At 45.2% G+C, this 27,206-nt stretch overlaps 1 protein-coding gene and 1 pseudogene across 3 annotated transcripts in view; one reads left to right on the top strand and one right to left on the bottom strand.

Annotated features, from left to right (window-relative positions):
* Positions 1-960: 960 nt before the first annotated feature.
* The window catches only part of LOC136613054 (phospholipid scramblase 3-like), a 40,981-nt gene continuing 14,735 nt past the window's right edge, over positions 961-27,206 (bottom strand). For all 3 annotated transcript variants that reach the window (XM_066593877.1, XM_066593878.1, XM_066593876.1), the window contains exons 2-8: positions 12,403-12,447; positions 10,194-10,360; positions 9,784-9,811; positions 6,213-6,394; positions 3,139-3,300; positions 2,181-2,309; positions 961-1,297 (exon numbers count right to left, since the gene is read on the bottom strand). In XM_066593877.1, coding sequence (XP_066449974.1) covers positions 1,241-1,297; positions 2,181-2,309; positions 3,139-3,300; positions 6,213-6,394; positions 9,784-9,811; positions 10,194-10,360; positions 12,403-12,415 — 738 coding nt within the window. In that variant the 5' untranslated portion in view covers positions 12,416-12,447 and the 3' untranslated portion in view covers positions 961-1,240. The remainder of the gene's footprint in view (positions 1,298-2,180; positions 2,310-3,138; positions 3,301-6,212; positions 6,395-9,783; positions 9,812-10,193; positions 10,361-12,402; positions 12,448-27,206) is intronic.
* Positions 24,465-26,959, top strand: LOC136610381 (uncharacterized; annotated as a pseudogene).

The raw sequence follows: 27,206 nt of genomic DNA, 5'->3' as shown, positions 1-27,206 counted from the left end.
GCCATATCTATTATTAAAAAATCTAAATCATAGAATAAAAATATGTATTTTATATCTCCGCGTCCGTAAAAGTCCGATCTATCAAAGTTGTTCATTATTTTTTCTGCACGGTGAACGTCATCCGAAAAAAAAAATAAAGAACGCCAGAAATGCATTTTTTTAGTTACCCTGTCTCCCAGAAAAAACGCTATAAAAAGCGATCAAAAAGTCTTATGCATTCCAAATTGATACTATCGGAAACTACAGGACATCCCGCAAAAAATGAGCCCTTGCTCAACTACGTCGACGGAAAAATAAAAAAGTTATCGCGCGCACAAAATGACCGGAGAAAATAATTGAAAATAATTTAATATCTTAAAAAAAAAATACAAGTACTACAGCAAAAACAATACTATATAAGTTTGGTATCGTAGTAATCGTACTGACCCATAGAATAAAAATATCAGGTCGTGTTTGTTGCAGTTTGTGCGTCGTAGAAACAGGACGCACCGAAAGATGGTGGAATGTCGTTTTTTTTCCCATTTCTCTCCGCTAAGAATTTTTAAAAAGTTTTTCAGTACATTATATGGTACAATAAATAGTGCCATTGAAAAATACAACTCGTCCCGCAAAAAACAAGCCCTCATACAGCGACGTCGATGGATAAATAAAGGAGCTACGATTTTTTAAAAGGGAGTAGGAAAAAACAAAAATGGAAAAAAGCAAAAAAGCCTGGTCACTAAGGGGTTAAGATAATGAAAGATTCTTGAGTGAAGTCCTGTTATCAACCCCCATCCATAGTTTTTGGTGGAAAAGCCAGTAATCCTACAGACAAGGCTGCCATGTAGAACACCGCCTCCTGCTATCAGACCTCTCCATACTGAGGGGGTCTCTGGGCCTGGCAGAAGGCTGGTACTTGTAGTGCACACGGTCTCATGTGATATATCCAATCATTTCAGACAGACAGAAGGAGACATCTGGTGGCGGATACGGTGTTTATTCACTATATATAACACTTCCAGAACAATGCAATCTATTCGACCCCAGCACTGCGGCCCCGAAGCCCTTTCGATTTAGGGTGGGCTGTTCTTACATAGAGATCAATATATGTGATGCTCTGCAGAGGGAGGATTTACTATGATAAGCATTTTCCTGGCATGTGAGGCTCTGAGGAAGGTCTGGCGGCTGAAGAAGATGCTGTCATATAGATGTGGCGGTATATTGATAATAGTCAGGCAGCAGGCGCATCAGTCATGTGACATCAGTTGTGTCTTGCGTTCCTCTCCAGATTTCTCCTTTTCGTTTTAATGAGATTATTCTGGCAAAAGAAAAAAGGTAAATCTGATTATAGATGGAAACTGCAAAGATGGAGGAAGAAGTGAAAGAGGAAGAGATTGAAGAGGAAGAGAGAAGAAAGATGAGAGTAGGCGAAGGGGAGAGAGAAGTTAGGAAGGGAAGATGTGAAAAAGAGGAAGAGTGGAAAGCGAGAGGGAAAGAGGAGTTGGAAAGTGAAGACAGGAATCGGAGGAGTGAAAAAGGAGTAGGAAGAGTGTGTTGGGATGATGGGGGAAAAGGGAAGAAAGTGTAAGAGGCGGAAAGGGAAAGAAAAGAAATGAGAGGAGGAAGATTAATGGAAGAAGAGGAAGGGAAAGAATAAAAGCAAAAGAGGAGAGGGGGGCAGAATAAGAGAAAAGGGGTGGGGAGGGGTGGAGGAAGGAAAGGAAAAGAAAGAGGGTGAAAAACAGCCCTGGGAAAAAAGGGGAAATAACATGAAGAGAAGGCAAAGCAGAAAGAAGATGAGGAGGAGGAGGGAAAGGTGAAAAAGGAATAGGAGGGAGAAGAGAAAGGAGAGAGGCACATATAGAACTATCCCTGGCCCCCAGTATATCATCATATTGTATATCCCTCAGCCCCCTATATCTCTGAACGGTCTGCAGTGGGCGTGGAGGCTGGGCCAGGTTACAGCCCCACTATGATGCAGTCATGGGATGAGGCTGGCAGACCCTGATCTGTCCCAGGAGGCATATATCTATATTACTCCCCAAATCCAAACCATTCGCAACCTGATTGGTTGTTTGGATTTACTCATTCCCGGTGATTGGTTATTTTGGCTGGCTGATTCACGGTGATTGGTTGTTTAGGTTGGCTCGTGTAGAAGTGGGGAGGAAAAGGCTAATATGCTCCCAGGAGACTTCACTCACCAGATACAGGGAGGCACCCAGCAACATGGCTTTCACCGTCACCTCCAGGTCCAATGGGAAGGTGACCAGAAGCTGATCGTTCTCCGTCTTGATCATTCCCACAACATGCTGCTCATCCCGAGACTTCACCTGAGGCAGAAAGGTAGAGATGAGATGTCTCACCTGAACCAGGTTACCTGAAAAGGGGAGGGCAGGCTCATAGCTCTCTTCTGCATCACTCTGTGGGGAGGGGCGAGGTATAGAGAGCTCATAGCTCTCTGAAGAAAGAGGGTCAGGCTTGTAAGAGGCTCCCTATGGAGTTAAACAGCTTGCCATGGCAATGGACCAGAATTGAGGTGAATCAAGCATGCCCAGAGAGATTGGATATAATTGGCTACTCCCGAGACTAAGAGGGAGCATTATTGCTGCAACACAGGAAGTGGTGGGGCATTACAGCCGTGGACAGAGATCATACGGAGTAAGAGCCACCGATATACATACATCAAAAGGTTAGTCATCCATTGTAAGATCCATTGGACGTGTAGAGCTTTGTAAGTGAGGTCGCTCCTCAGTGAAAAACGTATGTGTGCACACTAGAGTTGAGCGAACGTACTCTTCCGAGCTTGATGCTCGCTCCGAGTATTAGCATACTCGATAGTACTCGCTACTCGAACGAGCATCACGCCGTGTTCGAAGTCACCCCAGTTTTTTGCCCCTCCCCGCTGTGATGTGCCAGTTTTGGCTCCTCCTCGCCGCATATAGATATGAGACGTTGTTAGTGGAACGGAACCGTTAAAATTACGCGACTTTCAAATGGTTACTAACTGTATATAATCACATTTCTTCATCAATAACTGTTGTAAACATTTATTTTTCTTTCAGTCTGGCATCCGCCTCGTATCTCCCACAACAGCATCATAACTCCCTTCTATTTCACCCTTCAGGGGGCGCGGAAAACAGCGGATGGCCTTAGACTTACCTCAAAGGTTGAGTTCCCAAAAACACTGGTCTGGAAGCTGGGCCCCAGGATGAGCAGAGTCAGCTCCCTGGAGGAATCCATGACTGACAGGTGGGTGACGAGATTGTTCCAGTGCAACCTGACAAATCCAATGGGAGAGCCCGGGGGACAGAGCACCGCTGTCTGAAAGAGGAAGACCATCGCATCAGGGTTACATATACCTGGAATATGCATCTCAGTAAATAATATATTACCACACAGGTTACTCAGGGAAAATCCTGCCGGAATCGTCAAAGGTGAATGAAAGCGGAAGAATTGGGCAGTGGGGCAAATCCAAAGATTGGAAAAAAGCCTGGACTTTGGGCGTCAGCTCAGGGTAAAGGAGAAAAAATAAAACAACTAGTTGTGTTAGTGAGACAAGGGAGAAGACTCAAGTTTTGCTGCCTTGGCATAAACATCCTCCCATGTACTGCTCCCGTGTACCCTTCTTGTGCACTGCTCGGTGTTCACCTCCAGTGCGGCGCTCCCGTGTTCCCCTCCCGTGTGGCGCTCTCTTGTACGCCTCCCGTGCGGCGCTCCCATGTACCCCTCCTGGTAAGTCTCTGGACATTGTTACTTTCTGTACATGTTAAAGTTTCTGCTTCCCAGGACTTGGATGTTATATTTCTGTTCTTCCATGTTACAGGGGTCCGGAAAGTCCTCCTACCCCCTCACTGTCTTACATGTTGTGTCCTTGCGCCCCCCTCATTCTGCACTCAGCACCCCATAATGCCAAACTGACAACAGAACCCGAGAAATCTTTGCACATGCTTTAAAAATGAAAACCTCCCGTTCTGCAGTTTCATAAGTATTCACACCCCTGTACTCCGTATAAGTCGGAGCCCCTTTGGCAGTGATTCTGGCTTCCAGTGTTCTTGGGGATGATGCCACAAGGTTTGCACCCCTGGATTTGGGGATGTTATGCCCTCTGTCAGGTTGGATGGATGCCAGCTATGGATAGCCATTGTCAGATCTTCACAGATATGTGCCATTAGGTTCAGGGCTCTGGTCGGGCCACTCAAGGACATTCACAAAGTAGTCCCCAATCCTGGGTTGTCATTGTCTTGCTTCTCTCAGTCTGAGGGTCTAGGAAGAGTCCTGGTTCTTCCATGTAAGTAGTATGGGGGCAGCTGGGTTCCTGGTCACCTATCTTACAAGACCCTTCTCTCCCTTAGTTTGGGAGTCAGCGGCTCTAGGAAGAGACCTGCTTGTTTTTCCAAGAAATGTAAAAAGTGATATTAAGTTGCTGTACATGTGTGGGGGGGATGGGTAAAGTACAGTAGCCATTGAAGTGTGGATTGAGCTCATTGAAAGAACAACTGACTATTCTCAAAGTGACAAAGCGAGGGTGGACACCCACTGGCGTGTTTTTTTCCACTGCAGTGCGAGAGTAAGTGAAAAGTCTTGCAGCACAGTGCGAGAAAAACGCTGGTAAGTAGCTGGAACATCCCCAGTCTTCTCAATGGGGCCAGCGGCAGCAGCGCTAGCCCCATTGAAAAGATATGGAGAATGGCGCGGACTTCTGCTACAGCTGTGGCAGAAGTGCAGAATGATATCCCATTTCTTTCAATGGGATCGGCGCTGCTGCCGGTCCCATTTAAAGCAGTGGTTTGTACCAAACCCTGCAGTAGGATTGAAATGTAGGCCCTTCCCTGAAAATCATCAATAAGTGGTAAAAAAAAATTTTTTTAATTACTCACCTCTCCACCGTATCCACCGGCTGGCTCCCCGACACTGCTGTGCAGCACTTTCAGCAGGCGGGGGATTTAAAAATCCCTGCCTCCTGAAAGGGCTGTGCTGATTTGGCTGAGGGCTCAGCCAATAGCAGCTAGTGATTAGCTATTGGCTGAGCGCTCAGCCAATTACAGGTAGTGTTTAGCTATTCATTCATGAATAGCACTGTCTTAGCTATTCATGAATGAATAGCTAAGCACTATCTGTAATTGGCTGAGCACTCAGCCAATAGCTAAGCACTAGCTGCTATTGGCTGAGCGCTCAGCCAATCAGTACAGCCCTTTCTGTAGGCGGGGATTTTTAAATCCCTGGCTGCTGAAAGTGGCCAGCTGGAGGACGCGTCTGAGCGGCGGAGAGGTGAGTAAAGATTGTTTTCTTTTTTTAACCAGTAAATGATGATTTTCAGGGAAGGGCTTATATTTCAAGCCCTTCCCCGATAATCATACTGCAGGGTTTGCTACAAACCACAGCTTTCAATGGGACCGGCAGCAGCGCCGATCCCATGGAAAGCAATGGGATATCATTCTGCACTTCTGCCACAGCTGTGACAGCTATGACAACTGTGGCAGAGGATTCCTTCATCCCTGCGGGGATGAAGGAAACTCCTGCCACAGCTGTGGCAGAAGTCTGCGGCTTTCTCCATATCTTTTCAATGGGGCTAGTGCTGCTGCCGCTGGCCCCATTGAAAAGACTGGCGATGTTCCAGCGATTTACCAGCGTTTTTCTCACACTGCGCTGCGAGACTTTTCACTTACTCTCGCAGCGCAGTGGAGAAAAACACTCCAGTGGGTGTCCACCCTTAAAGAGATAATCTGAAAGGATGGAGAATTCCATGGACTAGTTTTCCTGCGGTTTACTACGGATGTTAGACGATCTACATATTGGATACACGAGAGAGACTCAGGGGGGGCGTGGGGGGGGAGGTGCAACACTTTTTTGTTTGCTTTTTATTTATGTTTTTGATAGGAAAAGTGATGAAAATTCCAATTAAAAATATTTTATATTAAAAAAGAGCAAATATGCAAAGATTTCTTGGGTTCGGTTGTCATTATGGAGTACTGAGTGCAGAATGATGGGGACACAAGGTAACGTGTAGGAAAGTGAGGGTGTGAGGACTTTCCAGACCCCTGTGTCATGTAAGCCTCCATAGCACTGCTCCTTAGGGGGCACTACTACATGCCAGGACCACCACTGCTTGCCCTGTAGGCTCAGGGTTAATGCAGACCTTGCAGGTTCAGTGCTGCGGTGTGTTATGTTCTAGGTTTAGTAAGCATGGAAGACACAGCTCTATAGGATGGTTTTGGCTATGGCTGAAGGCTCACCTCCCGGCTACAGGTGCAGCTGCAGTTCTCCAGCAGATGTAGGACCTCATTGTCGCTGTTGTCCTTAATTGTGACATCATAGATAGGTCCACAGCACACAACGCTCTGATCTGCCTTGAATAGTCGCTGACCAACGTGATTCAACACTTCAAAGGAGAAGCTCCAGCCCTGGGAAACCGAGACTAGTGGGAAGATACAAGAAACAGAACATTAATAGAACAAAGAGGACTTCACACGAGGCAGGGAGGAGCGTATTCAGGGCAGCACCCAATGCTGGAGGCACTGATTCGGCCTCCATTGTAGGGTCCTACAGACAGGGAGGACCAGGACCTCTTCTAGAGCTGAGCGGCCTGGTCTAACACTGCTCTACTCGCAGATGCTCAGGAGGATGGAAGGGGAAACCATGAGGAGCACTAACCCACTAGACTTCAGGACTTACCACCTAACCACCACATACCTAGCATTAGAGTACTGAACTACTGCACAACAAGAGCTAAGGGTCTAAACCACTGAGCCTACGACTAAGCCACCAACCACTGCTCACCAGGAACTAAATCATTAAACCACTGGACACCAAGAACAAAGATGTAACTATACAATAGAGAGGGGGCCATTAAACCAATGGATACCAGGGCCTGGATCACTATACAGCATAGACAAGAACACTAGATCACTGGACAGTAAGAACTAAACAACGAATTTACAACAGTGTAAGAGATCCACCATGATGTTCAGATGTTGTCATAGAGACTAATAGGAGGAGAGGCGCCAACATGTCCTCCCTTCTTAAATCTTATCGTTAAAAAAAAAAAGTAAAAATAGGATCAATAAAATTGTATTTATTGCTAAAAAGAAGTAATAAATCGCTAATCACTGACAGTAGGGTTATTTTTTAACTTTGTAGTTTTCACTGAGAAGAGCCCACTAAGTAATTTTTAACATAAAATATACCGGCGTATAAGGCGACGAGGCGTATAAGACGACCCCCCAACTTTCACCTTATACACCGGTAATACAGTGGAGAAAAAAAAAATCATTACTCACCTCCCCCAGCGTTCTGCGGCGCAGCTGCAGGCTGTCGCTCCCTCCTGGTCCCCGGCAGAGCATTGCTTTCTGAATGTGGGGCTTGAAATCCCCGCCTCCAGAAAGCTAATACACACGCCGTCAGCCAGTTACAGCCATTCAATGACATCATTGAATGGCTGTGATTGGCTAAAACACACGTGGCTTCAGCCAATCACACTATTCAATGACATCATTGAATGGGTGTGATTGCTAACACACGTGCGCCTTCAGCCAATCACAGCCATTCAATGATGTCATTGAATGGCTGTAACTGGCTGACGGCGTGTGTATTAGCTTTCTGGAGGCGGGGATTTCAAGCCCCGCATTCAGAAAGCAATGCTCTGCCGGGGACCAGGAGGGAGCGACAGCCTGCCGGAGCGCGACAGAACGCCGGGGGAGGCGAGTAATGATTTTTTTTTTTGACACTTTTTTTTTTGTATTACCGGCGTATAAGACGACCCCCGACTTCAGAGCAGATTTTTCGGGGTTCAAAAGTCGTCTTATACGCCGGTATATACGGTAACTTTTACTAATACTGTTAAAATTGAGCCCACTGACAAACATATAAAACAATACAACATGTATGATCAAGTAATAAAAGTTTAAATCGCCTCCTTTTGCCATATCTATAATAAAAAAAATCTAAATCATAAAAGATACATACATATTTGGTATCGCCGCATCCGTAAAAGTCCGATCTATCAAAGTAGCGCATTATTTAAAAAATAAAGAACGCCAGTAATGCACTTTTTCAGTCACCCTGTCTCCCAGAAAAAATGGCCATATGTATTCCGAATTAGTACTAACAAACTACAGGACATCCCACATAAAAAATAAGCCCTTGCTCTACTACGTCGACGGAAAAATAAAAAGGTTATTGCGCGCAGAAGATGCAGCAGAAGATATTTTTTAAAAATTAAAAGTCTTTGAAAAAAATACAAGTACTACAGCAAAAAAAAAACTATACAAGTTTGTTAAAACGCACTGAAAGATGGTGGAATGTCATTTTTTCTCCACTTAGAATTCTGTAAAAGTTTTTCAGTACATTATAGGGTACATTAAATAGTACCGCAAAAAACAGGCCCTCATGCAGCGACGTTGGTGAATAAAGGAGTTATGATTTTTAAACGGGAAGGGGAGGAAAAAACAAAAACGGGGGAAAAAAAAAAAAGAAAAGAGCCATGTCATTAAGGGGTTAAGTAATGTACTAACTTCCTTCTCTGGGTCATTATGATGCAGTGATACCACATGGGTCATTTTGTTTTTAACTTTTTACAAAGTAAAAGGGACAAAGGTGTTTATTTTTTTTTTATAATGTAACTTTTTTGTTTAACTTTTTAAATTTTTTTTGTCCCTTTAGGGGACTTCCATATAGACCCATCAGGACCCCTCGATCACATTGCGGTGACAGGTGTCAGCCGTTTCATGCTGCGGTCACATAGACCGAGGCATGTAAAGGGTTAAACAGCAGAGATTGGAGGTTTTTTCCATTCTCTGCTGTGTAAGAACTGGTGCCCGGCTATCCTTTAACAGCCAAGCACCAGCTCTCTCTGCCATGGGGACCCTCGGTGGGCTTCTGACAAGCCGATGGTCTCCGTGGCAAAATGTAAACAAAGCAGTGCAGGAGTTTAAAAAAAGGAGCGGGAAGTTGCCGGCAGATGGGTAATATCTTCCTGCTTCTTTTTTTAAAGTCCTGCACTGTTCTGTATGGGACTGTGCAGGCAGAGCACACTGCCAAAGCTTATGGAATTGTGCTCGGCAGGTCCCAAAAGAAATCTTCTGGGCTATATCACTATGGGCAGTGGAGCTTGTCCCGGAAAATTTGCGGGCGTGCCATTCAAGGGGTTAAGGGAGCATGGAAGGCTCCTTAATTCGGAACTCAGAAACATTCTAATAGAGGAATAAGAAACAACGTTAGGCCTGTTTAGGTTTTAGTCTGGTGAGAGGCTGTGTTTCCATAGTTCTTACTTCTCTTAGAGGATATTGTTCATAGCGAATATAATTGCCATTACTTCTATGTATCAAAGTGTTGCAGTTATGGTTTACAAAGTATTACTATAAATAGTCGATAGCACATGGTGTAGATAATCCAAACAAAAATGCAGCTTCTAACGCATTACTATTCACCTTTAATTCAGGGTTCTTAGCGAAATCCTGTAAGATTTGGTTACTTTGTCTGCTGCACTGATCCTGGGCCTTCCTCCCTTGCTCCACCCTACCTCAACCCGCGACATCACAGCAGAAGCCGGGAAACCAAACCAATAAACTACATCCCTAAACCACTGCAAACCAGGGACCTGTCTGCTGAACTAATGGACTCCTACAGTACTGCACTAAACCACTGGGTACTGGAAATCAGGTATTACTAAAAAACAGGAGGGAATAAAACAAACTATTGGACTGGAGCATTGAACCACCAGACAGCAGGACTGTTGGCCCATAGACAGCTGCCACAAAGGGAGCTCAGGAACGGCAATCTTATTCTTGAGAAATAGATTATTCTTACATTTCTCTTTCACGGTTAACTGGTTAACCTGAAAAACAAAAACCATAATTAATGATGACTTAGAAGAAAATGATATATGAATGGGTGAGCGACTCAAAAGGACAGGCGGAGAGGACAAAAAGGCAACAGGCAGAGAGGACAGGCAAGGGAGGCAGAGAAATTCAGTTTTTTTACTACAAAAACTTGAGGGACATTGATGGACTACTCATAGCCTCCAATATTCTACATCTGTAAATTCAGGGCTATTGTGAACAGTTGGATGTTAAGAACATACAAAACACTGGACAAGTGACATCTTGGGACATGTAACAGATGATAGACATTACTGAGTAGGTGAAGGTTGGAGGTCAGTCGTTGAGTAACGCGTCTTGAACATAAAAGTGTCACTTTCCATTGAGAAGGTGTCTTACCTGCAGGAGATGCTCCAAGCCAGGAGGGACACCTTTCAGTAATGCGCTGTCTATTTGACAATCGGGTGGAGCAGATGGAGCACTTGTATCCGGAGGGGCGTACGGTGCAATAAGATTGTAACTTGGAGGCTCATCTTCAGGGGCTTTGCTCTGCGATGAAGTGGTATCTGAAAGAAGACGAGAGACTAAATGAGTAGTATTGTAAACCAGAGCAGTCATGGTACAGTAAATCGAGAGGACAGGAGAAGACTCGGAAGTCATGATCATACACCCGGTTACTACAGTGTATGGATATGCGCCATTCCGAGTATGTGAATGTCCCATTAGGTCACCTCATACTGTGCCATCAGTGCTATACAGGTGGTGCTCACACATAATGTATCTATGAGACATTCTATGTCACCACACCGGTCAACATTGTCCCTTCCGGAGAAACAGTTTCTGGTCTCTCCTCACATGGAAGAGCCTTCTACTGTTTTGGTCAGTTTAGGTGAAGAAAAAAGTCTTAGTTTCTTTATGCCTGCCTTATGAGAAGAACATCTCCCGGTTCCTCTATCACGTGGACATCTCCCGCTTCCTCTATCACGTGGACATCTCCGATTTACTCTCTTTCATGGAAACCTTTGTGTTACTTTATCAGATGGGCATTCCTCTATAAGATGTATATTTTTCAGCTCCTAATTGCTCTGCTTTGGGTTATTCAAAAAATCCAGACTCTTGGAATCCAGATTGTAGCTGGCAGGTGAGAAGACATCAATTACTGGACAGTCAGTATGATCTCCTGGATGTATTGTAGACCCTACAGAATGGACTTCAGAAAAAACAGGCAGCTGGTCTTATATTTGTTGCTATGGACCTGACCCACCCCCAAACCTGACATACTAAAAGCATCCCCAAGTATACCTGTAGGCTACAGGGGGTCCAGAACTAAAAAATATACACTCATGGGATCCCCATATTAACAACTGGGCACCAGAATGAGGACCACAGCAGAGGAACATGTATAGTCATATGAAGCAGTTGTACATATAAGTACACAATGTTGGCATCTAGTAGGACACAAAGGGGATGAAATTGGAGATTATTCTTATTTTTCCATCTGGTGTTGGCCGTCTTTACCCTCAATGACTGCAGTAATCCTCCATGGCCGCTTGCCACCAGATCCCAATAGATGTGTAGAGGAAGCTTCAGATAGTGATTCGGGGGATGATGGGTTTGTTGAGTGCACAGATACGGTGTTCTAGTTTCTCCCGCTCGATGGGATTGAGGTCCAGACTTTGGGCGGCCATTGAAGTCTGTGGACGTTCGGCTCCCCACACCGCGTGCCGTATGACGTGGTGCTCCATCACGTTGGTGGAGACACGGAGCTGTACCAAAGCATCACCACAGGGGAGGTGATGCCACATTGTCCGGAATGTCTCTGAGCCCACTGGTGGTGAGGATGGACTTCACTATAACCAATGGCCCTCGTCCTTCTCTGCAAACCCCCCCCCCCCCCCCCCGGCTTTCCACACACCATATCAGAACCTCCTCCAAACTTCACTGTTGACACGATGCAGTCACGTAGAAACCGCTCTCCAGGCAACCGACACACCCAAGTGCCGCCATCCAATCGGAAGATGCTGGCCTGTGATTCATCCACAACACTTGCTTCTACTCAATTACAATCCGTCGTTCCAAGCACCATCTCAGGCGCCGCTGTGCATTCCCTGCTGTAATGTTGTGTGCCGCCGCTCGTACACATGCTGGGGCAGCCGATGTATGTAATGTCCTCACAGCTCGTACAAGGCTTCGTTGTCCACATTCTGTCAGTTTACGAGGTCTACCTGAGTATGGCGTCACCGCACACACCAGATGGCTTCCATCTGCCAAGTAACATGGCCAACTGTGGAGGTCCAGAAGCTGCGATGTCTGTACTAATTGATTGGTGACATCCCCCCACCAGACCCCGTTTTAGCTCTACACATGGTGACATCCCCCCACCAGACCCCGTTGTCAGTCCTACACCTGGTGACATCTGATGGTTTATGTACTGGGATCTTCTGCGGGATCCTCTCCTTTATACTTGATACTCACACATCACCTAGCAGTGCCGGACTACAGAAAGGACGGGGGGCGGGGGGGACGGGGGGGGGGGGGGAGGAGGGACTATACTTCTGTCTACATGGTGGAGAGACAATATGGAGTGTGCAAGAGGGCAGAAAATTACCTGTGTATGACATCTGGACGCACGAAGAACCAAATCCTGATGAATCTAAGAGACATGAAACATGAAAGCTGCGATGTGATTGGTTGCTATTTCTTATACTGCTGAGATAACATGAAAGCTGCGCTGTGATTGGTTGCTACTTATACTAATGAGGCTACATGAAAGCTGCGCTTTGATTGGTTGCCATTTCTTATACTGCTAAGTTAACACGAAAACTGCGCTGTGATTGGTTGTTATAGATTATACTGCTGACGAAACATGAAAGCTGCGCTGTGATTGGTTGTTATCTATATATATAAAATTGAATGTATGCGTGTCTGTCTGTCTGTCTGTCTGTCTGTCTGTCTGTCTGTTTGTCCTTTATGCGCTACTACACCATTAATCCGATCGCCATGAAACTTTGGGAAGTTGTTGAGTACACTCCTGGGAAGATTACTGGCATAGTACAACTCTCCTACGATAAATGGCGCGTGTGCGAGCGTCGTCGACAGTTACGCCCCCCCCCCCCACGTAGATCGTTTGATTTCCATCACTGCCACTAATTCTCTCACTTCCCAATGTCGCAGAAACATGAAATTTGGCACGAGTATTGATTATGTCATAAATAGGAAAAGCTAATGGGTCCCAACTCGATTATTCAATTCTAAGCGCCAAAGAATTAGCGTCCAAATTTTACGTACGGAATCTAATTTTCTCGCTTCCCAATGTCATAGAAACTTGAAATTTAGCACGGGCATTGAATATGTCATAAATAGGAAACGATAAGGGGTCCCAACTCGATTATTCAATTCTATGCGCCAAAGAATTAGCGTCCAAATTTTACGTACGGAATGTAATTTTCTCACATATAAACTTGAAATTTGGCACGGGCATTGAATATGTCATGAATAGGAAAAGCTAATGGGTCCCAAATCGATTATTCAATTCTATGCACAAAAGAATCAGCGTCCAAATTTTACGTACGGAATCTAATTCTCTCACTTCCTGATATATATAAATGAATGTCTGTCTGTCTGTCTGTCCTTTATGCGCTACTACACCATTCATCCAATTGCTATGAGACTTTGGGAAGTTGCTGAGTACACTCCTGGGAAGATTACTGGCATAGTACATCTATCCTACGATAGGTGGCGCGCGTGCGAGCATCGTCCACAGTTATGCCCCCCAGACAAAGATCGTTTGATTTCCATCTGAAGCACGAAAGAAAAAAAGGCATTACGAGCAACGGGATGAGTGTTCAACCAGAAAATGATGCATCCGCCGAACGTTTCGCAAGACAATTGCTGGATATTGAGAATGCTGAGGTAACATGAAAGCTGTGCTGTGATTGGTTGCTATATATTATACTGCTGAGGTAAAATGAAAGCTGTGCTGTGATTGGTTGCTATTTCTTATACTGCTGAGGTAACATGAAAGCTGTGCTGTGATTGGTTGCTATTTCTTATACTGCTGAGGTAAAATGAAAGCTGTGCTGTGATTGGTGGCTACTTCTTATACTGCTGAGGTAACATGAAAGCTGTGCTGTGATTGGTGGCTACTTCTTATACTACTGAGGTTGCATGAAAGCTGCGCTGTGATTGGTTGTTATATATTATACCACTGAGGTAACATGAAAGCTGCGCTGTGATTGGTTGCTATTTTTTATATTGCTGAGGCAGAATAAAAGTTGCGCTGTGATTGGTTGTTATTTCTCTTACTGCTGAGGTAACATGAAAGCTGCACTGTGATTGGTTGTTATATATTATACCACTGAGGTAACATGAAAGCTGCGCTGTGATTGGTTGTTATCTAGATATATAAAAACGAATGTATGTCTGTCTGTCTTCGCAGCAACGCGCGACGGGTCAGCTAGTCTATATATATAAAATTGAATGTATGCGTGTCTGTCTGTGTGTCTGTCTGTGTGCGTGTCTGTTTGTCCTTTATGCGCTACTACACCATTCATCCGATCGCCATGAAACTTTGGGAAGTTGTTGAGTACACTCCTGGGAAGATTATAGGCATAGTAAAACTATCCTACGATAAATGGCGCGCGTGCGAGCGTCGTCGACAGTTACGCCCACCCCCACGTAGATCGTTCGATTTCCATCATGGCCACTAATTCTCTCACTTCCCGATATTGTAGAAATATGAAATTTGGCACGGGCATTGATTATGTCATAAATAGGAAAAATTAATGGGTCCCAACTCGATTATTCAATTTTAAGCGCCAAAGAATTAGAGTTCAAATTTTACGTACGGAATTTAATTCTCTCACTTTCCAAAGTCATAGAAACTTGAAATTTGGCACGAGCATTGATTATGTCATAAATAGGAAAATTTAATGGGTCCCAACTCGATTATTCAATTCTAAGCGCAAAATAATTAGCGTCCAAATTTTACGTACGGAATCTAATTCTCTCACCTCCCAATGTCATAGAAACGTGAAATTTGGCACGAGCATTGATTATGTTAAAAATAGGAAAAGTTAATGGGTCCCAACTCGATTATTCAATTCAAAGCGCCAAAAAATTAGCGTCCAAATTTTACGTACAGAATCTAATATTCTCGCTCCCCAATGTCATAGAAACTTGAAATTTGGCACGAGCATTGATTATGTCATAAATAGGAAAAGTTAACAGGTCCCAACTCGATTATTCAATTCTAAGCGCAAAATAATTAGCGTCCAAATTTTACGTACGGAATCGAATTCTCCCGCTTCCTGATGTCATCTATATATATATATAAAAAGGAATGTCTGTCTGTCTGTTTGTCCTTTATGCGCTACTATACCATTCATCTAATCACCATGAAACTTTGGGAAGTTGTCGAGTACACTCCTGGGAAGTTTACTGGCATAGTACAACTATCCTATGATAGGTGGCGCGCGTGCGAGCGTCGTCGACAGTTATGCCCCCCAGACAAAGATCGTTTGATTTCCATCTCAAGCACAAAAGCAAAAGGCATAACGAGCAACGGGATGAGTGTTCAACTACAAAATGATGCACCGCCGAACGTTTCGCAAGACAATTGCTGGATATTGAGAATGCTGAGGTAAAATGAAAGCTGTGCTGTGATTGGTTGCTATATATTACACCGCTGAGGTAACATAAAAGCTGTGCTGTGATTGGTTGCTATTTCTTATACTGCTGAGGTAACATAAAAGCTGTGCTGTGATTGGTTGCTATTAGAGATGAGCAAACGTACTCGTCCGAGCTTGATGCTCGTTCGAGTATTAGCGTGTTCGAGATGCTCGTTACTAGAGGCGAGCACCATGCGATGTTCGAGTTACTTTCACTTTCATCTCTGAGACGTTAGCGCGCTTTTCTGGCCAATAGAAAGACAGGGAAGGCATTACAACTTCCCCCTGCGACGTTCAAGCCCTATACCACCCCCCGCCAGTGGCTGGCGAGATCAGGTGTCACCCGAGTATATAAATCGGCCCCTCCCGCGGCTCGCCACAGATGCATTCTGACATAGTTCAGGGAAAGTGCTGTCTTGCTGGAGTTGCTATAGGGAGAGTGTTAGGAGTTATTTTAGGCTTCAAGAACCCCAACGGTCCTTCTTAGGGCCACATCTGACCGTGTGCAGTACTGTTGAGGCTGCTTTTTGCAGTGTTGCACTTTTTTTTTTTTGTATATCGGCCGTGCAGAGCATTGCGTCCAGAGCATTGCGTCCTGCAGTAATTTTACATAGTCCAGGGCCAGTAGTGGTGAGGCAGGGACAGAAGACATATACAGTCTATATAGGCAGTGGTCTTTTCCAAAAAAATTTTGGAAAAAAATTCTATTTAGGCTGTCTGTGACCGTCCTCAGTGTACTGCGTCTCTGCTGGGGGTAGTTGTCCTAATTCATACGCAGCCAGCTAAGTGTTACAGCAGGCTTGCGCAAAATTCTTTCCTGGCTCTGCTGTGCGTTCGTAAGCGAAGTCAGCCTCCAACCACAGGCCAATAAGCGGCACATTTAATTACAGCGTTCTGTTTTTGCACTACTGGTAATACACCATGCTGAGGGGTAGGGGTAGGCCTAGAGGACGTGGTCGAGGACGCGGAGGCCCAAGTCAGGGTGTGGGCACAGGCCGAGCTCCTGATCCAGGTGTATCGCAGCCGACTGCTGCGGGATTAGGAGAGAGGCACGTTTCTGGCGTCCCCACATTCATCTCACAATTAATGGGTCCACGCGGTAGACCTTTAATAGAAAATGAGCAGTGTGAGCAGGTCCTGTCGTGGATGGCAGAAAGTGCATCCAGCAATCTATCGACCACACAGAGTTCTGCGCCGTCCACTGCTGCAACTCTGAATCCTCTGGCTGCTGCTCCTCCTTCCTTCCAGCCTCCTCACTCCATTACAATGACACATTCTGAGGAGCAGGCAGACTCCCAGGAACTGTTCTCGGGCCCCTGCCCAGAATGGGCAGCAATGGTTCCGAATCCTCTCCCACTGGAGGAGTTTGTCGTGACCGATGCCCAACCTTTGGAAAGTTCCCGGGGGATGAGGCTGGGGACTTCCGGCAAGTGTCTCAAGAGCTTTCAGTGGGTGAGGAGGACGATGACGATGAGACACGGTTGTCTATCACTCAGGTAGTGGTAATTGGAGTAAGTCCAAGGGAGGAGCGCACAGAGGATTCGGAGGAAGAGCAGCAGGACGATGAGGTGACTGACCCCACCTGGTTTGCTACGCCTACTGAGGACCGGTCTTCAGAGGGGGAAGCAAGGGCAGCAGCAGGGCAGGTTGGAAGAGGCAGTGCGGTGGCCAGGGGTAGAGGCAGGGCCAGACCAAATAATCCACCAACTGTTTCCCAAAGCGCCCCCTCGCGCCATGCCACCCTGCAGAGGCCGAGGTGCTCAAAGGTTTGGCAGTTTTTCACTGAGAGTGCAGACGACCGACGAACAGTGGTGTGCAACCTGTGTCGTGCCAAGATCAGCCGGGGAGCCACCACCACCAGCCTCACCACCACCAGCATGCGCAGACATATGATAGCCAAGCACCCCACAAGGTGGGACGAAGGCCGTTTACCGCCTCCGGTTTGCACCGCTGCCTCTCCCCCTGTGCCCCAACCTGCCACTGAGATCCAACCCCCCTCTCAGGACACAGGCACTACCGGCCTGCACCCACACCCTCACCTCCGCTGTCCTCGGCCCCATCCACCAATGTCTCTCAGCGCACCGTCCAGCCGTCGCTAGCGCAAGTGTTGGAGCGCACCCGCACGCTCAAGCGTTAAACGTGTACATAGCCAAATTTATCAGCCTGGAGATGCTGCCGTATAGGGTTGTGGAAACGGAGGCTTTCAAAGGTATGATGGCGGCGGCGGCCCTGCGCTACTCAGTTCCCAGTCGCCACTACTTTTCCCGATGTGCCGTCCCAGCCCTGCACGACCACGTCTCCCGCAACATTGTACGCGCCCTCACCAACGCGGTTACTGCCAAGGTCCACTTAACAACGGACACGTGGACAAGCACAGGCGGGCAGGGCCATTATATCTCCCTGACGGCACATTGGGTGAATTTAGTGGAGGCTGGGACAGAGTCAGAGCCTGGGACCGCTCACGTCCTACCCACCCCCAGAATTGCGGGCCCCAGCTCGGTGGTGGTATCAGCGGCAGTGTATGCTTCCTCCACTAAACCACCCTCCTCCTCCTCCTCCGCAACCTCTGTCTCGCAATCAAGATGTGTCAGCAGCAGCAGTCGGTGTCGCGCGGCGTGGCAGCACAGCGGTGGGCAAGCGTCAGCAGGCCGTGCTGAAACTACTCAGCTTAGGAGATAAGAGGCACACGGCCCACGAACTGCTGCAGGGTCTGACAGAGCAGACCGACCGCTGGCTTGCGCCGCTGAGCCTCCAACCGGGCATGGTCGTGTGTGACAACGGCCGTAACCTGGTGGCGGCTCTGCAGCTCGGCAGCCTCACGCACGTGCCATGCCTGGCCCATGTGTTTAATTTGGTGGTTCAGCGCTTTCTGAAAAGCTACCCACGCTTGTCAGACCTGCTCGGAAAGGTGCGCCGGCTCTGCGCACATTTTCGCAAGTCCCACACGGACGCTGCCACCCTGCAACATCGAATCACAGTGGTATGAGAATCTATATGTAATTTCTTTAGAAACCCTTCACAGATATAGATAAAATTAGTAATGTTTATTAATTCATTTTAAAAGACATGGGTTTACCCTGACATGAACACACATAAATCAAAACGAAACAAAAAAGGAAAAAACCAAAGGAAACCCTGGTTTAGATTTGTAAGAAGGGAGTTCAGTACTCTATATAGAGGTGAGTATATTTATCCCTTAAGGTATATGTAGGGATAGTCCAAGGGGAATGGTACACAAACAATTTTGTTGAGTGATAGATAATATCAGATACGTTGAGTCTAGATACGCAGTTCGTACTGGAATCTTTCTCAAACAAAGTGTATGTATGCCTTTGGACGTTTGAAGACAGACCATCGGTCTGGTCATATAGGCATATACTGAATCTCCAAAAATACCACAATAATTTATAGAGTTATTGTTTCGGGGTCTGGTTTTATAGTGCATGTAGATATTTAACCATAACCCCCAGAAACAAGCTCTTTGTACCTTGGTAGTGTTATAACCACCAGAAAATACCAAAAAATGGCCCTAGCGTGCGGTTAGTAGGGATCCACAAGTTTACCGCTTGCCATACTGCCATGAAATGATATTTAAGAGATTTTAATTCATGCTCATAAATGGGCTCAGATGGACTCGACGCGTTTCCCTATCCGAATTTTTGGATAGTTCCTCAGGAGCAAAGGTACGTATACCGTCAATGCAACTTTAGTCCTCTTACTGTGGACCAATCAACACCAGGGTTGGTAAAAGAAAGATTAACTTAATAGACAAACTGGTTTTATGGTGGATTTACAATTTTACCACCTGTTTCTAGAAAATACCGTAAGATACGGTTATAGAAAAACTCTCATTACTCTCAAATGGACGCACATGGCATATCCGCAAAAGACTGTCAAATAGACTGGTATCCAGATGTCATATAGGATCAGTCATTGGGTGAGATAAACCCAAACCAGATAACCTTCAGTATATGTCAGTTGCTCAATAGGAGGTTAATACCGTCTGAGCAGACAATGACATAAAGCTGGTTATTCAGGGGTTAATTAAAGCTCAGCGCTCAATCCTTTGCATTAGACCTGTGAGAGGTTGCATAAGCAAACCCCCACAGGTGAATGATTAGCATTCAGTCCCACGGTGATATGGCTGTGTATCTGTCACTCAAACAGCCAGAGTAAATACTCCTTCTATCACTCTATGGTCGCTCACAGAAATTAGAGAAAAGGAAAAGATATTCCCAATTGGCTGTTGCCAGGATTAGAACTCAATGGAGCAAAATTGCAAGGAGAGCCTAAGCAAAGAAGACAACAACACCCCTAAAAGATTGCCCCATCTACAGTCAGATGGGGTCCGGGTGTGTGGTCAGAGTAAAGAGAGTAAGGGATCGCCTGCGGCTCTGATGGTGAGCGGCCGGCTATGTCACCATCAGAGCCGCAGGCGATCCCTTACTCTCTTTACTCTGACCACACACCCGGACCCCATCTGACTGTAGATGGGGCAATCTTTTTAGGGGTGGTGTTGTCTTCTTTGCTTAGGCTCTCCTTGCAATTTTGCTCCATTGAGTTCTAATCCTGGCAACAGCCAATTGGGAATATCTTTTCCTTTTCTCTAATTTCTGTGAGCGACCATAGAGTGATAGAAGGAGTATTTACTCTGGCTGTTTGAGTGACAGATACACAGCCATATCACCGTGGGACTGAATGCTAATCATTCACCTGTGGGGGTTTTGCTTATGCAACCTCTCACAGGTCTAATGCAAAGGATTGAGCGCTGAGCTTTAATTAACCCCTGAATAACCAGCTTTATGTCATTGTCTGCTCAGACGGTATTAACCTCCTATTGAGCAACTGACATATACTGAAGGTTATCTGGTTTGGGTTTATCTCACCCAATGACTGATCCTATATGACATCTGGATACCAGTCTATTTGACAGTCTTTTGCGGATATGCCATGTGCGTCCATTTGAGAGTAATGAGAGTTTTTCTATAACCGTATCTTACGGTATTTTCTAGAAACAGGTGGTAAAATTGTAAATCCGCCATAAAACCAGTTTGTCTATTAAGTTAATCTTTCTTTTACCAACCCTGGTGTTGATTGGTCCACAGTAAGAGGACTAAAGTTGCATTGACGGTATACGTACCTTTGCTCCTGAGGAACTATCCAAAAATTCGGATAGGGAAACGCGTCGAGTCCATCTGAGCCCATTTATGAGCATGAATTAAAATCTCTTAAATATCATTTCATGGCAGTATGGCAAGCGGTAAACTTGTGGATCCCTACTAACCGCACGCTAGGGCCATTTTTTGGTATTTTCTGGTGGTTATAACACTACCAAGGTACAAAGAGCTTGTTTCTGGGGGTTATGGTTAAATATCTACATGCACTATAAAACCAGACCCCGAAACAATAACTCTATAAATTATTGTGGTATTTTTGGAGATTCAGTATATGCCTATATGACCAGACCGATGGTCTGTCTTCAAACGTCCAAAGGCATACATACACTTTGTTTGAGAAAGATTCCAGTATGAACTGCGTATCTAGACTCAACGTATCTGATATTATCTATCACTCAACAAAATTGTTTGTGTACCATTCCCCTTGGACTATCCCTACATATACCTTAAGGGATAAATATACTCACCTCTATATAGAGTACTGAACTCCCTTCTTACAAATCTAAACCAGGGTTTCCTTTGGTTTTTTCCTTTTTTGTTTCGTTTTGATTTATGTGTGTTCATGTCAGGGTAAACCCATGTCTTTTAAAATGAATTAATAAACATTACTAATTTTATCTATATCTGTGAAGGGCACCCTGCAACATCGGTTTCATCTGCCAGTGCACCGACTGCTGTGCGACGTGCCCACACGGTGGAACTCTACGCTCCACATGTTGGCCAGGCTCTATGAGCAGCGTAGAGCTATAGTGGAATACCAACTCCAACATGGGTTGCGCAGTGGGAGTCAGCCCCCTCAATTCTTTACAGAAGAGTGGGCCTGGTTGGCAGACATCTGCCAGGTCCTTGGAAACTTTGAGGAGTCTACCCAGATGCTGAGCGGCGATGCTGCAATCATTAGCGTCACCATTCCTCTGCTATGCCTCTTGAGAAGTTCCCTGCAAAGCATAAAGGTAGACGCTTTGCGCTCGGAAACAGAGGTGGGGGAAGACAGTATGTCGCTGGATAGTCAGAGCACCCTCCTGTCTATATCTCAGCGCGTTGAGGAGGAGGAGGAGGAGCATGAGGAGGAGGGGGAAGAGACAGCTTGGCCCACTGCTGAGGGTACCCATGCTGCTTGCCTGTCATCCTTTCAGCGTGTATGGCCTGAGGAGGAGGAGGATCCTGAAAGTGATCTTCCTAGTGAGGACAGCCATGTGTTGCGTACAGGTACCCTGGCACACATGGCTGACTTCATGTTAGGATGCCTTTCTCGTGACCGTCGCGTTACACGCATTCTGGCCACTACGGATTACTGGGTGTACACACTGCTCGACCCACGGTATAAGGAGAACCTTTCCACTCTCGAACCCGAAGAGGAAAGGGGTTCGAGAGTGATGCTATACCACAGGACCCTGGATTGGTTGCTATTTCTTATACTGCTGAGGTAACAAAAGCTGTGCTGTGATTGGTTGCTATTTCTTATACTGATGAGGTAAAATGAAAGCTGCGCTGTGATTGGTTATTTCTTATATGGCTGAGGTATAATAAAAGCTGAGCTGTGATTGGTTGCTATTTTTTATACTGCTGAGGTAACATGAAAGCTGCACTGTGATTGGTTGCTATTTCTTATACTGATGAGGTAAAATGAAAGCTGCGCTGTGATTGGTTGCTACGTGGAATAATTTTTATTTATTGTAAACATCCAATTGCCACTCTCACTCAATACATTAACACGCGTTTTTTTCATTGTTTAATCGATTTGAATTCTTATAATCTTTCGAATACTGCATTTTTTCATTTATTTATTCTTTTTTTCCAGCAAATTTGTGATCATCGTCGACAGTTATGCCCCCAAACGAAAATCGATTGGTCAATCTACAACTCAAGCACGAAAGAAAAAGGCATTACGAGCTTCAGAAACAGACAAACAACGGTAAGCAAGATTAGAAGCTGTTCGAATACAAACTGCTCAACCCGTTCTTCTCAAACGAACAAGCAACGAGAATCCAGATTTAAAACCGATCGATTACGCACTGTTCAAGCCCGCTCGAATGAAACAGGAGAGCAACGAGAATCCAGATTGGAAACCGATCGATCAAGCACTGTTCAAGCCCGCTCGAATGAACCAGGAGAGCAACGAGAATCCAGATTGGAAACCGATCGATTATGCACTGTTCAAGCCCGCTCGAATGAAACAGGAGAGCAACAAGAATCCAGATTGGAAACCGATCGATCAAGCACTGCTCAAGCCCGCTCGAATGACACAGTTGACCAACGGACAGCAAGACTGGGAACCAATCGAGAACGCAATGTTCGATCCAGACAGACACTGCATGCTGATTTGAATCTTGCTGCATTCCATTACAATGCTGATTATGATTACAGTCATCATCTAAGTTTTGAGCGCCCCTTTAATTCGAACTTCTCATTCCCGCCTCCAAGACTTCTCCAGAGCAGCACCGGTCCTCTGGAACGCACTACCAAAGGCTACCCGAGCAATCCAGGACTCGCAGAACTTCAGGCGTGCTCTAAAAACGCACCTCTTCAGGGAGGCATACCGCATTCCCTAAACAAACCTCTCTGTACTCCGCCTGATAACATGCTCCCTGACCTACTGACTGCAATCCCTGCTAGCCATCATAAACCGCTCCTGCAGTCACACCGTTTCTGCCGTCACACGGCTAAATGTCTGACCATTGTCTATGTGTATAGCATCGCTCACTCTCCACCTCGCCATACCGTGCACATCTCCAGCCCCTTTACCCTCTGTATCACCCCATTACTTGTAGTATGTAAGCTCGTTGGAGCAGGACCCTCACCCCTATTGTTTCCATCAACTGATTACTATATGTAACCGTGGTTCTATAATGTTTGTATTTTGTCTTTCTGTATTCCCCCCTGTCTATGTAAGCGCTGCGGAATATGTTGGCGCTATACAAATAAAGATTATTATTATTATTATTATTATTATGTTATTGGAAAAATGGACAACTTATGCAAATTTTGCCGTGCATTGAAATTCAAAAATGAAACTCCAGGAATGTGCTGCGCAGGTGGAAAAGTGAAATTGCCTGAATTGCATTTACCACCCGAACCATTATCAGCGTTGCTATCCGGTGACACAAGCCAGTCTAAACATTTCTTGGCAAACATATGCAAGTACAATTCATGTTTCCAGATGACATTGTTTGGTGCAACAGAAATCATACGAGATAATTACATGCCAACGTTCAAAGTCCAAGGCCAAATTTATCATCTCGCTGGATCACTTCTACCACTGCTGCATTCAGATCACAAATTTCTCCAAATTTATTTCATGGGAACCACCGATGAGCAAGTTGATCAACGTTGTCGAGTCAATACCAGCACTAATCGAGAAATTGTTGCTGCATTACAAAATTTATTTGAGCAACACAACCAATTAGTTCAACTGTTCAGGACGGCCCTCGAGCGAATGCCAGCTGATGATTATTGTTGTCATTAGAGCTGAAAAAAAAACACCAGTCGGCCAACACGAAAGACAATACAACGCACCAACAATTAATGAAGTGGCGGTCGTCATAGTTGGCGAAGAATTTAACTCGCGTGATATAGTTCTTCATCGCAAAGATGGTCATCTTCACCGAAACTCATCGCTCATACGATGCATTGCAATATCCAATTTTATTCTGGCAAGGAGAAGATGGATATCATTTCAACATCAAAATGAGAAATCCACAAACACATGAGGAGACCAATAAGAAAGTCAGTGCCATTACTATTCATATCGATTGATGATTCGTGAGAACCCAGACAATCACATTTTGAAATGTCGGCATTTGTTCCATCAATACATTGTCGATATGTATGCAAAAATCGAGACCGAACGACTTCTCTTCATTCGATTGAATCAAACCAAACTGCATTCAGAAGAATACATTCATTTACGTGATGCAATTGCTACTGATGGCAATCCCAATGAACTGGGAAAAATGGTCATCCTGCCGGCTACATTCACAGGAAGCCCACGGCACATGCATGAATACACACAATATGCAATGACTTATGTTCGTGCATATGGCCGTCCAGATTTTTTCATAACATTCACGTGCAATCCAACGTGGGATGAAATTAAAGAACTTCTGTTGCCTGGACAATTGCCTTCGGATCGCCATGACATCATTGTACGTGTGTTCAAACAAAAATTGAAATCCATGATGGATTTCATTGTAAAACATCATGTTTTTGGGGAGACACGCTGTTTGTTGTATTCCATTGAATGGCAGAAAAGAGGATTACCGCATGCACACATTTTGATTTGGTTGATCAACAAAATTACACCAGACAAAATTGATGAAGTCATCTCAGCAGAAATCCCAGATTTCAACACTGATCCAGGCTTATTCGAAGTCGTTACTAAAAACATGCTTCATGGTCCATGTGGCGCAATCAACAACTATTCTCCATGCATGAAGGATGGAAAATGCACGAAACGCTATCCAAGAGACTTACATGCCGAAACCATCACTGGAAATGATGGATATCCACAATATCGTCGACGATCAACTGAAGATGGTGGCAAATTAGTCGCTTTAAAAGTGCGCAACAATGACATTGACGTCGATAATCGTTGGGTTGTGCCATATTCACCATTACTCTCAAAGACGTTCAAAGCACACATCAATGTCGAGTATTCAGTGAAATCGATCAAATACATTTGCAAATATGTCAATAAAGGAAGTGATAGGGCAGTTTTTGGAGTGGAAAATGCATCTGCACCAATCGATGAAATCGAACGATATCAATTGGGGCGCTACATTAGTAGCAATGAAGCTGTTTGGCGTATTTTCTCATTTCCAATTCATGAACGTCATCCAACAGTTGTTCGTTTGGCAGTACATCCTGAAAATGGACAGAGCGTATGTTTTACAACAGAAAATGTACATGCAAGAGCATCTTCGCCACCGCAAACAACGTTAACTGCCTTCTTCTCATTGAGCATGCATGATTTGTTCGCAGGAACGCTACTTTACTCAGAAGTGCCAAAATACTACACATGGAATGCATCAGCAAAAAACTTTCAACGTCGTAAACAGGGCAAACCAGTTGAAGGACATCCCAATATATATTCGTCCGACACGTTAGGCCGCCTGTATACAGTTCATCCAAACAATCAAGAATGTTTTTACTTGCGCTTACTGTTAGTTAACATGCGTGGACCGAAATCCTTCCAAGAACTGAGAACAGTAAATGGTGAAGTATGTGCGACCTATCGAGAAGCTTGCCAACAATTAAAGCTTATTGACAACGATGCCCATTGGGACACAGCACTCGATGCATCGAATACTGCTCAACCACAGCAAATACGCACGTTATTTGCGATAATATTGACAACGTGTTTCCCAACCAATCCGAAAGATCTTTGGGAAAAATACAAAAATTACATGAGTGAAGACATCCTACATCGTTTGCGAGCAACGAATCCGGAGATGCAATTCACAACAAACGTGTATAATGAGGCGTTAGTGTCGATCGAGGATATATGTTTGGCAATCGCTAACAAAGGATTGGTGCGGTTGGGAATGTGTGCCCCGAATCGAGCTGCAAATGACGCTTATGATCGTGATTTGCAACGTGAAACACACTTCGATGTCGATGATTTGGGTACATTTGTTGAAAAGAATCTTCCAAAATTGGTTCCAGAACAAACGCATTGTATATGCCACAATCATAAAAGCAATTACAAATCAAAGCAGAGGATTGTACTTCATAGATGCGCCCGGAGGTACTGGCAAAACTTTTCTCATTTCAATCATCTTGGCAACCATACGATCACGGAATAAAATTGCACCGGCAATTGCATCATCTGGAATTGCAGCAACACTTTTGGATGGTGGTCGAACAGCACATTCAGCACTGAAATTGCCCTTGAATTTGAAAGCCACTGAGACGCCAACATGCAATATCACCAAAAATTCCGGAATGGGCAAAGTTCTTCAAACTTGTGAACTTATCATATGGGACGAATGCACAATGGCTCACAAAAAAAGCATTGGAAGCGCTTGATGGCACAGTGCAAGATTTGAGGGGAAATGCACAGCCCTTCGGTGGAAAACCCATTTTATTGTCTGGTGATTTTCGACAAACTCTGCCAGTTATACCACGTTCAACACCCGCTGATGAACTTAATGCATGTCTCAAATCATCAGTTCTATGGCGACATGTTAAGAAATTGACTTTGAAAACCACTATGCGTGTTCAACTACAAAATGATGCATCCGCCGAACGCTTCGCAAAACAATTGCTGGATATTGGAAATGGGAAGATGGCAATCGACAGATTTACACAATGTATCTAGAGATGAGTGAGCCTACCGGGTGCCGTGGATTAGTGGGGGGTTGCAGCGGGGAGTTGGGGGGGGGGGGAAGAGAGGGCTCCCCCCTGTTCCCTGCTGCTACCCCCCACTCCGCCACACTTCCCCCCGCCCCCCGGCGCCCCCCAAATCTTTTCACCCGAGTACAGAAGTACTCGAAAATCGCAGTGCTCGATCGAGTAATTACTCGAAACGAGTATACTCGCTCATCTCTAAATGTATCACATTGCCA

The sequence above is a fragment of the Eleutherodactylus coqui genome, chromosome 2 (genome assembly GCF_035609145.1).
Source record: "Eleutherodactylus coqui strain aEleCoq1 chromosome 2, aEleCoq1.hap1, whole genome shotgun sequence".
Lineage (NCBI taxonomy): Eukaryota > Metazoa > Chordata > Amphibia > Anura > Eleutherodactylidae > Eleutherodactylus > Eleutherodactylus coqui.
Note: the sequence above shows the minus strand (reverse complement) of the source record. Positions and strands in the feature narration are given on the sequence as shown.